General features: G+C 40.0%; 1 protein-coding gene across 6 annotated transcripts in view; it reads left to right on the top strand.

Annotated features, from left to right (window-relative positions):
* Positions 1–242: 242 nt before the first annotated feature.
* The window catches only part of ERCC6L2 (ERCC excision repair 6 like 2), a 142,326-nt gene continuing 131,096 nt past the window's right edge, over positions 243–11,472 (top strand). For 3 of the 6 annotated variants that reach the window (XR_005600313.1, XM_039544200.1, XM_039544199.1), the window contains exons 1-4: positions 244–388; positions 727–804; positions 1,537–1,651; positions 8,511–8,935. Coding sequence is in view for 5 of the 6 variants with exons in the window: in XM_039544200.1 (XP_039400134.1) it covers positions 1,633–1,651; positions 8,511–8,935 (444 nt within the window). In the remaining variant the exon portion in view is untranslated. Of the gene's footprint in view, positions 389–726; positions 805–1,536; positions 1,652–8,510; positions 8,936–11,472 lie in introns of all 6 variants that reach the window. The other 3 variants (XM_039544203.1, XM_039544205.1, XM_039544201.1) reach the window with 3 other exon arrangements.

Below are 11,472 nucleotides of genomic sequence, written 5' to 3'. Positions count from 1 at the left end.
GAGCTGGGAGAGGGGAGCTGCCCGGGGTCCAGCCCCCCACCCCCGTCCTGTTCTCATGCAGCGTCCGCCCCCCTCGGGAATCCCGCTGCGGGGACAAGGGAATGGGGGGGATTGCAACTGACCAGCGCCAGCCACACCCCCGCACGGGGCGGGCGGGTACGGGGGTGTTTGCAAACGCTGCCCCTTGAACTATTCCCTCCTCATCAACATATTCCAACCAATCTCCAGTGCCAGGGGTGTTTTAATAGTCTCTGAAACACACTCATGGCAGCGAATATGTGATCTTTTCCGCACCCTCTTTTGCAAGAAAGTGAGAGAGCTTTGGGGCTTAAGCAGAACGTCTCTACTTAGCTGTAAATGGAATCACGATGTACTTTGGAGGATTGGGGTGAGGACTGAGGAGGTGTTACGCTGTCAATGAACATTGTGTTACTTCCTAAACACGTCTGATTTCGTGATAAAAGGTCATGGGGAGGAGTGGGAAGAAGCATGGGATCTTAACTAGGGGAAATACTGAAATAATTTAATAGAATAGATTTATATATAATGTAATAAAAGATCCCAGTCCTGCATTATTTGTGTAACTGGAGTTGTGCATGCACAAGGAGTGCAAGACTTGACCCCCAATGTGTGTCTAGGTTAAGGGAGATATTCCCAGGTCTATTATATTGATTTCCCTTCAAATTTTAAATACAATTGTGACACAAGCTGTTTTATTTTCACCAGATTTTAATACTATCAACGTTTTTATTTTGAAACTGATCATGCTACCTCAGTTAAATTTTAATGGAGGGCAAGGACAAGGTAAGTGTTGGTTAATATGAAGAGATTACTTGTCCAGCTTTTTATTTATTTGGTTTTCTTCAATGTCTCTATTTGCCCTGTTCTCTCTAGTCTTTTTATTTTATCTTATGTTAAAGTCTAGTTAAAACCAGGTATATGGTTTGTAAGAACAATTAGAGGTGAATTGGAAAGTTTGTATATGTTTAATTCACAGTTTGAGTCGCCTATTTGTCAGATAGTCTGTCCAGAAGAGGTGTGTGTAGTCTGTTGGATAACATGAGTTTATTTCCTCTGGTATTTATTAAAAAGTTGGCACTTAAGTATATATTAAAAGATGATTGAAACATTATATTGTGTAAGAAAAAAAACCTGTGAAGTACAAGAGTAGAGGTTTTTAGTAAATTATGTGCTCTGGTATTTGGTATCGTATAGGAAAAGGTGATAAGAGATGATTGGCATGAACATTGTTGATCATTGGTAAGATTTAACTTATTAATGTTAAGCTCTCTAAAAATCTAGCCAGTTACTCAGTATGTTATAGCAGGGTAAAAATGCTTGCCTGGTCAGTGGATGTCATAAATCCATTTCAGCCCATGCATTTTGCTCACCAGGGGCAGCTTATTAGGATCCAAAGCATAGGCCATTGAATGTGTAGGGAGTAAGAACATCACAACAGGCTCTCTGAGTCCCATCTTGATTGGTGTTAACCTTCAAAGTTGAGTGATTGGCTCCTTTTCCTTCCATCTCTGTTAGCATAAGGAATGGGCTCACTGACTTCTCTTGTTATCGTGGATATCTGGATGTATTAATTCATGGATGTTGCAAGTGCATATGTGGTTATAAATTGAAATGTGCGACGATATCAGAGGTAAGTTATTACTTATTTGCTTTTCAAGGGTAGTTTGGATTAATATCTGTACAGTGCTTTGAAGATGTAAAATGTAATACTGTGTTAAGTGACAGTTTCTGTAAGGGGTTGCATAAATGTTCTACTGGTATAGTAAAGTAGTACAACTCCCCAAGTATGGATGCAGTTAAATGGGTATAAAAGTGCTTATAATGGTATCGCTTATTCTCATACAGGAAAGGGATATAAGCACTTTGATATTGATATAGCTGTGCCCACTAGGGAAAGTACCAGTATAACTTTTTAGTGGTTTAAAAAAAATAATCATCACACTCCTCCTGATAGAAATAGTTATATTAGTACATAAACTGTGTGTGGACCAGATATGAGTGAATCTGCAATGATTGTTGCATTTTTTACAACACTGCCACCTTGGATTTTGTCAAGATGATGGTCTCATTGCTGTTACTCTTGGCTTCCATCTCCTTTCTTTATAATGGTTATGTTTGCTTGTTTCATGTTAGATTTGAAGTTCTTTGTGGGAAGGACTGTATCTTCCAGAACATTGCTTTTCACAGCAGAGTGTTGATCCGGACTAGGAACTGGAGTTTTACCACAGTATATATAATGAATATTACTATTAATAAAAAGTAATCCTATTCTGTAGGCAGAATTTCTTCATTCACGCTTGACTACTGACAATCTTCTGGCTTTCCATTCTTTTCCTGTAATTGGAAAAAGTTGATTTGCTGGCTTAAAAGTAAGGGCTGTGTCATCTCAAATCACATTAACAGCAAATTTTTAGATTTATTTTTGTTACATGGTACACCTAAGATTACTGTAACTGAAAGATTACAGGATTTCACACCCCCTCCCTTTTTCAGTTTTTGTGGCTTTTTAACAGCATGTTGTATATAGTGAGTTTCACTTCTTTGTTAGTTAGATTCACTTCTAATTTTGCACACTAGTATGAAGATTCATACATTTTTTTTGTGGGGGAGTTTACCTGCATGCTCTTCCTTAGATATTCCAAGCACATGTATGCAACATTAGTGATGAGATAAAGATTCTAATCTTTCAGAGATTTGATGTATTCTTCTATGTTAATATTTTTCATTTAATTAAACAAACTTGTCATCTATTTCTAATTAAGAATTGTCCTGAAAATATATAGATCTCATAGGAGCCAGGGAGGAGAGCAAGGGAGTGTAGGTAGGAGAGTATTACCTCTCCCATGGATTCCTGCGTTGAACCCTAAGAGGGGACCAGTGGACAGGTTTCTCCCCTCCCTCAGGACCCCTTCATGAAGCCATTTAAGAGAGCGCAGAAGCAAATGGATGGGTGTTTTCATTTCTCTGGAACCTTTGCATTGGAATCAGGATGAGGACAGGTGCCCAGGAAGATGCCTTCCTATTCCTCATTGCTGTACCTCACTGCTAGTCTCTCTACTTTTTGGGTGCTCCTTCCCCACAAATAGTTCAGGTGCCTGTCTCTAGCTCTCATAGCAGCAGTAGAATGACATTTAACATTGTTGTCTACATCTGCATAGTATCAATGAAACTAATCAGTCTTAATTTCACTGCTACTGTTCTGGAGAACTGTGAGCACCAGAGGCACAATATTGTGCAGCAATATTAGCTAAGTTGTGCAGGACTCAGTAATTTGCTTATGCTCTTGACCATGATAGTGTTTCCCCTGGCTTCTGCTGCAGTTTTGTAATACTGTGCAGATTTGTGCTTTAAAAAAAGGCATGTATGGCTGCTGGGCACTATTATGCGTAGGGACTTGACATGTGGAAACCTATTATGTTAGGCACATATAAGCTTACATGCATTTTGGATTCAGAGCAGCAGCAAGGAGGTGGAGATGGGAGAAGAGCCTTTTTGTTTGGATGATGATCAAAATTTGTACCACGTTTCAACACATCTTGTACATAATGGATTGTCTTTGGCATCATAGCCATTTAGGGAAAAATTTTTTTTACAACAAAACATGTTTTTGCTTTGAACCAAGAAATTCAATGTTGATAAGTGCAAAGTAATGCACATTGGAAAAAAAAATCCCAGCTGTACATACAGAATGATGGGGTCTAAATTAGCTGTTACCACTCAAGAAAAGATCTTGGAATCATCATAGAATCATAGAAATGTAGAACTGGAAGGGACCTCGAGAGGTCATCAAGTCCAGTCCCCTGCACTCAAGGCAGGACTACCTAATAGGCCATTCCTGACAAGTGTTTGTCTGACGTGTTCTTAATAACCTCCAATGACAGAGATTCCACAACCTCCCTAGCAAATTTATTCCAGTGCTTAACTACCCTGACAGGAAGCTTTTCCTGATGTCCAACCTAAACCTCCCTTGCTGCAATTTAAGCCCATTGCTTCTTGTCCTACCCACAGAGGTTAATGAGAACAATTTTTCTCCGTCCTCCTTATAACAATATTTTATGTACTTAAACTGTTATGTCCCCCCTCAGTCGTCTCTTCTCCAGACTAAACAAACCCATTTTTTTCCCCAATCTTTCCTAATAGGTCATGTTTTCTAGACCTTTAATAATTTTTGTTGTTCTTCTCTGGACTTTCTCCAATTTGTCCACAACATTCCTGAAATGTGGCACCCGGAACTCGGCACATTACTCCAATTGAGGCCTTATCAGTGCAGAGTAGAATGGAAGAATTACTCCCCGTGTCTTGCTTATAACACTCTTGTGATTGGCTGAACAAGAAGTAGGACTGAGTGGACTTGTAGGCTCTAAAGTTTTACATTGTTTTGTTTTTGAGTGAAGTTACGTAACAAATCTGCATTTGGAGGGTCCACTTTCACAATAAAGAGATTGCACTACAGTACTTGTATGAGGTGAATTGAAAAATATTATTTCTTTTATCATTTTTACAGTGCAAAATATTTGTAATAAAAAAAATTGAGCACTATACACTTCGTATTCTGTTGTAATTGAAATCAACATATTTGAAAATGTAGAAATATTTAAATGGTATTATATTGTTTAACAGTGCAATTAAAACTGATTAATTGTGATTTTTTTTTTAATCTTGTGATTAATCACAATTTTTTTAATTATTTGACAACCATAATTAGAATGAAAGAAGTTACAGAGAAGGGCAACAAAAATGATTAGGGGTATGGAACAGCTTCCATATAAGGAGAGACTAAAAAGACAAGGATTATTGATCTTAGAAAAGAGACAGCTAAAGGGGGATATGATAGAGGTCTATAAAGTTGTGAATAGTATGGAGAAAGTTAATAGGGAAGTGTTATTTACCTCTTTGCATAACACAAGAACTAGGGATCAACTGATTTAAATTATTAGGCAGCAGGTTTAAAACAAACCTGAGGAAATTCTTCAAACATCACACAGTCAATCTATGGAACTCATTGCCAGGTGATGTTGTGAAGACCAAAAGTATAACTGGGTTCAAAAAAGTATTAGATAAGTTCGTGGGGGATAGATCCATTAATGGCTATTAGCCAAGATGGCCAGAGAGGCAAGCTGTGTTCCAGGTGTCCCTAAACCTCCAACTGCCAGAAACTGGGACTGGACGACAGGGGATAGATCACTTAGAATTGTCCTGTTCTGTTCATTCCCTCGGAAGCATTGGCCACTGTCAGAAAACAGACTACTGGGCTACGTGGACCATTGGTCTGATCTGAATATTGAACGTTGATCTGCAGCCGTTCTTATTAGGCAATGAAACTGACTGTCCAAAAATTCAGATTTGTAAAGCTTTCTTTACAATCATGATTGCTAAATATTTCTTTTAAAAAAAAGTTTGAATTCTATGGAAATTGATGGTTTTAGGACTTCTTCTTACCCAATTGGAAGTAGATTCTTCAAGTCCTGCTATACTGTTTCCTTCTGTTCTTTCCACCCTCAATTAACAGTATAGACATTTTAAAAGTTACCTCTGTACATGAAATCTAAAAATGAGTGTCATGGGGCTGATATACCCAGTCATCCTTTGGGTGCAGGGGGACAGATGTGTTACAGCCCCACGGTTGAGTCTGTAGGGCTGCCCCTGGTCTTGGGGCTGCGTGGCCCTGTGGCCTTAGAAGCAGTGCGGCCCAGCTGGCCAGCGTCAATAGTGCTGCTGAGCTGGGCCACTACCCCAGGGCTCCGAGCCCACACTCTACGTTGGGTCCCCACACAGGGCACTGTCGGTGGCAGGGTTGCCCACCACCAAGTTGGCAGAGATCCTACCAAAATATGCCGAGCCTGTCTACAGTTCTACAACCTCTTTCTCACAAAGTTTTCCTGGGTTTCTTCCTACCCAATTCTCTGCAGTTTGATTTCTCCAGGTTTCTGCCTGTGTTTTGGGGTCCATCTCCATCTGGCTGGCCTCCACATCCTGAAGTGCGGGCAGTTCTCCTTTATATCCTGTCTCCAGCTAGAGCATGCCCAGCAGAGTCAAGGGAGCATGGCCTGCTCGGCCCAGAGAGAAGGATTAATCCCCGCTGCACTAGTGCGGGGCTGATACATCCTGTCACAATGAGAGAGCTGAAAATTAGTTAAGTTGAACAGCTCTGTCGACATTGAGGTTGTATGTTGAATATAGAAAGTGGGACACATGCAGTTGTGTAAATGGGCCTTGTATAAATTCATTGAGAACTTGACCAGCGTGGTGACTAAGAAAAGAAAGGTGTCGGCAACACCACACTGCTGTACATTTTTTAAATTCATGCACTGAATTTATTTGCGTTGGTCCTAAACAAGAGCTTCTTTTCCTTTTGACTTCATGTTGAGAAACAAGGTGGGTAAGGTAATACCTCTTATTGGACCAACTTCTGTTGGTGAGAGAGATGAGATTTCTCTCTCACCAACAGAAGTTGGTCCAATAAAATATATTATCTCACCCACCTTGTGTCTCAAATCCTGAGACTGACATGGTTACAATTACAGTTCATGTTGAGAGGCAAGATGATTTATGCACTTTCATTTATGAAATAAATCATTAATTATATTTACAGTGGTAAATGTAAAGAGTAGATGGATTCCTGTTATCAATAGATCAGACTAAATTATATTTAGCAGAATGTCTTTCTAACCATGCCATCCTGTCTAATCCCAAACCTGTTGGTTGTTACATATCAGTGGTCCCCTGTACCTGCATGGAGTTCCACTGAAGTTGTAATGGAACAAGTTGTAGGATTAAGGCTTTAGTCTTTATATTTTTTCATATATGTTTCATTGTTCAGTACTAAATAGCCAGTAAAAACATACTGTATATACTCGTTCATAAGCCGAATATTTTTGGTAAAAAAGTGACGCATCAAAGAGTGGGGATCGGCTTATAAATGGGTCTACACCAAAATTTGATGATTTTAAACTCTGTGGAATCACTGAATTGAATATCTAATACATTGTCATTTTGTTTATCTGGTGCGTCTGCAGGCACGGAGCCCCTCAGCTCTCTGTGGCCACGGTTCGCCGTTCCCAGCCAACGAGAGCTGACAGGCTTTGTGCCTGTGAATGCTCCAGGTAAACAAAACATCTCGACCCGCTAGCGGCTTACCCTGATGGGCTGGGAGCCAGAGTTTTCCAACCCCTGAAATATAGGGTCAGTTTATGAAAGGGTCATAAAGTTTTTGCTATTTTTACTTATCCATCTTGGGGGTGGGGAGGTTGGCTTATAAACGAACGGGCTAATGAACGAGTATACACAGTAATTCTAGTGTGACTTTCATCCTAACCTCCTACCTTATGTTATATGTAAGGCCCTTTGTTATTGGTATTTACTGATTTTTTTTTTCCCCTGAAAAATTCACAGGTTTTTAAATAAAGCCAGTATATAGGATTTTACAGGGGTGTGTGGGGGTCTCATCTGAATTTTGGCTTTTTTGGGACTTGGGAATTTTTCACAGGGCAAGTGGCCGGGGCTGCTCCGAACAGCTGGCGGGGACAGGAGGGTGCTTTCTTTGTCAAGGGTGTCAGTACTCATGTGGTGCAGCTTTCTGCTCGACTGGTCCTTCAGCATAGCGCCATTCTGCTTCCTCTGTGCTGTGGGGGAGTGAGATGGGCAGGGAGCTGGCTCCAAGCAACCGAGACTGCCCAACCACTGCAGTGACAGGCCCGCAGGGAGCGGAGCGCAGCACCTTGTGAGTACTGGCCCCTGCCAGACAGAGCCCTCTCCTTCAGTGTGAGAGTGGATGGGGCCACGTTGAAGGGCTTGGATCAGGAGGGGACAGTGTCCACCATCGGAAGCAGGGGGGACTCTGTGCCGGAAGTCTTGGCTGTTCGGGCTAGGCTTCCTGCCCTTCTTGCTCCCCCACCATGCAGCTGTAGCAGCTTGCCCCAGGGCACAGAGCCCCGTCCACTTCCCCTGCCAAACAGAGTCTGCACAAGGGAAGCAGAGGGGGCTGTGCTGAAGGGCTGGTGGCATCAGGAGGACACTCTGTTTGGCAGGGAGACCAGTATTCATGGATGGCAGCCTTTTGCTCCTCTGCTGATCACATCTTCAGCACCCCTGTTGGCTTCCTCTGTGTCAGGGGCACAGAAAGAGAGGGTAGGGAGCAAGGTCCTGGCAGCCAAGACCTCCTGACCACTGTAGGGTGTGGAAGGTTTCCTCAAGTGCTACATGGTGAGTTCCATCCCCATGAGTACTGGCTATCCCTCCCCAGCTCTCGCTGCCCTTTGTTTTTGGTTTTTCCAGATTTTCTCACATTTGTAAAATGTTAAGAGAAAACCAGATAAATTCCCAGGAAACTTATATAAATAAAAACCAAAAACAAGGGGCCTTATTTATATGTATTTTCTCAGAACAGTGTTGATACAATACTTTGAACAGTATTAACAAAGCATAACAAGCGTAGCACTTTTTTCACACAGTTTGCAACATCATCTTTGTGTGTGTGTGTTTGTTTTTAGACAGGTGGCATGCTGGAGAGAAGTGTCTTGCCCCATCTCCTGAAAGTGGGAAACTTTGTGAAGCCACAATAAAGTCAGTTGAAACAGACAAGAATGGGAAATCATTTGCGATTGTATCATTTTGGGGATCTGAAGAAAAGAACATATTAATAACAAAACTCTGTAAAGCCAGAGCTGGTAAAGATCCCCGGAATAGCTTAATATTTGATGATGAAGATTTGGAAAAGCCGTATTTCCCCGACCGAAGGCTTCCGTCTCCTGCAGTTCCTTTTGAGTTATCTGTAGATGGGGACTGTATCCCTTATACAATTAATAGGTATCTGCGTGATTATCAAAGGGACGGGGTTCAGTTTCTCTATGGACACTATGCTCGTAAAAGAGGATGTATTCTTGGAGATGACATGGGACTTGGAAAAACAATACAGGTATTTTGTCATCTTAAACTATTGGTTCAGCTATGACTATGCTTTATGAAATAGATTACATATAAGGGATAATGATTTTTAAAAGGCACCTATTTAAGAAGTTATAATTGTATATCGAGCTAGAGTCCCAATGTTTGTCTTTATATTTTAGGTATATTGAGAGTTACTCTCTGTGCATCATAAGAATGGTTATAAATGGGGCTTTATGCTTTTAACATGCACAGAGTGGCTAAAATTGTTTTTCATTCATTGTCTAGACAGTAACTTTTGTGCTGCTCTTGAAAAGTACTTCAAGTATACGCCAAACTTTGGAGACCCTAGCCAAATTAATTTTGTAAGATCCAAAATGTTTCATTCCATTGTTGTCTCCCAGTCAGAAATGCAAGTGATTTAGGCTACTATTATAAGTAAAGATGACAGCTAATGTTAATGCAAAAGATACACAGTATAATAGCATTTTTTCTTATCTGTTTTGAATCGTCAGGGTTGAATGATTCAGTCAAAATTCGGACATTTTTAATCTGGAAGGAGGTTCTTACCCCTCCACTTCTTTTATTTAGTTAGTGGGTTGAATCCTAAAGTATCTAATATATGATGCCCTCTTCTCTCCACCCACCCCCCTCTGACTTCCCCATTGTCTAATTCCTGCCGGAGCCCCACTGATCCATCAACTCCAGTGTAAAATTCTCCCCACCCCCACTTCTGGAAATATTAACTGAGAATTTTCCTTACAGTGTGAGACAATGCTAAAGTGAGTAACATAATGAACCTTTTCTCTTTAAAAAGAGAGAATAAATTAAGCGTACATTTGGCAGAGTGTCTCTCTTGGGGGGAGTATTTATAGGTGTACCACACAATGTGTGTCTTCTTCATGGTGCTGTAACATTCTCAGTTTGAATAAAACTGAACTGCTTCTGTTTGCATAATGCTGCACCTGATCATGCTTAGGTTTCTTGTTAGCATGCGGTTGAGAGCAAAGGAAACTAATCAGATGCACTCAAATACAGTACATGTAGAAGTATTTTTGTATTCTAAACTGCAAGTATCTCATACAATCTAATAAAAAACATGTATCCAAAGATATTTGGCAGTCAATTTCAATACCACTAATATTTAAATAACCATTTTGGGTTTCTGCAATGTATCATATTTCAGTAGACTTGTGTCAACGTTATGTTGGTAACATTCTTTGACATTCTGCTCACTCTAAAAATCCCTCTTGGAGGAGAAGGAATACAAGTAATAACACATGTTCACTATATTTATTGTGTTTACTTTTAAAATATAACCTACAAAGTTCTTAAACTTTTTTCTTAATCTTGATCAACCTGTTTAGCTAATGCTCTATAATACCATCTAAGCTATGAAAATCTAATTCTAAAAGTGCAATGTCATTGATAATTATAATGAAAAGTACTTTCATCGAGCTGAATTTAAAATTTTACCTCCACATGTAAATTGCGAGACTGTCCCTTCAGATATACAAGGCATAGACTATTTTAGAGAGCAGGATTCTTAGAAGTTTGAATATCAAGCAGTTTGCCCACAAGAATGGCGCACATAGATGATGCTGGGTGATAGTGAGTCACGTGCGTGCTGTGCCATATAACTGTATGGAATAATTTAATTATTATGAAGGGATAGATGGGAGATAAGCAAGCTCAGCATGTTGCAACAACTGATTTTATGTAGTTGTTTGGAATTGCAATGTGAAACTTTCTAATTGCTACACCAACTTTGAAAAAGAATTCATCATTAAATGATTATCTTATATTTCCCCCCCCCCCCCCCAAAGTCAGTCTTTATCCTCTGCACTTTGAGTTGCAGGAGGGGCAGTGAGGTGCATATGAAAGTACAAAAGAGGCAGGAGTCTCACTTATTTGTGTAGAAAACATTACTGTGTTGAAACAAGTATTATGTATATTAAGTCACTTTAATTAACCAATTAGCACATATCAGAAAACCTAATTTACTGTGCTGTAAAAATCTCCTTCTCCTCCTCATGCTTGTTTACATGATGAACTTCCCATCCCTGGCTCAAATTACAGTGTGATTCTGGAAGATGCCTGGGATGCGTTTAGGATATACTAATGCACACAGCGACTGAGATTTTTTTTTCCCCCACTTCTGAAGACTTTTGTTTTATTATAATGAGGACATGTTCAAAAACATTAGTGCAAATTTTATATCCAAGTCTGATTTTCCCCTTGCCCCTTCACATTGGCCAGTGGGAAATGCTATTGCACTGTTTCCCAGACCCTGGTATATAGTGTATATTGCTAACTGACTGTGTAAGGAAAGAATCTGTACATGTTTCCTTGTAAGCATGGGGAAAGATGCCTTTCCCAGAATGATAATTTGGTCTGTCATTTCGGAGATGAAATACCATTCTATCCTATGACTGATTCAGAGATTAGATTGCAGATTTTATTCTTTTGGGATTTCTTTGAGGCTTACTTTAAACTTTGTTCCATAATGGATAACTTGGTTTCTGTAAATGATTTCTTAAATGTCTGTTCAATACAGTTTATTTTAGC

This window comes from Mauremys reevesii, linkage group 6 (assembly GCF_016161935.1).
Source record: "Mauremys reevesii isolate NIE-2019 linkage group 6, ASM1616193v1, whole genome shotgun sequence".
Classification (NCBI taxonomy): Eukaryota; Metazoa; Chordata; order Testudines; family Geoemydidae; genus Mauremys; species Mauremys reevesii.
Note: the sequence above shows the minus strand (reverse complement) of the source record. Positions and strands in the feature narration are given on the sequence as shown.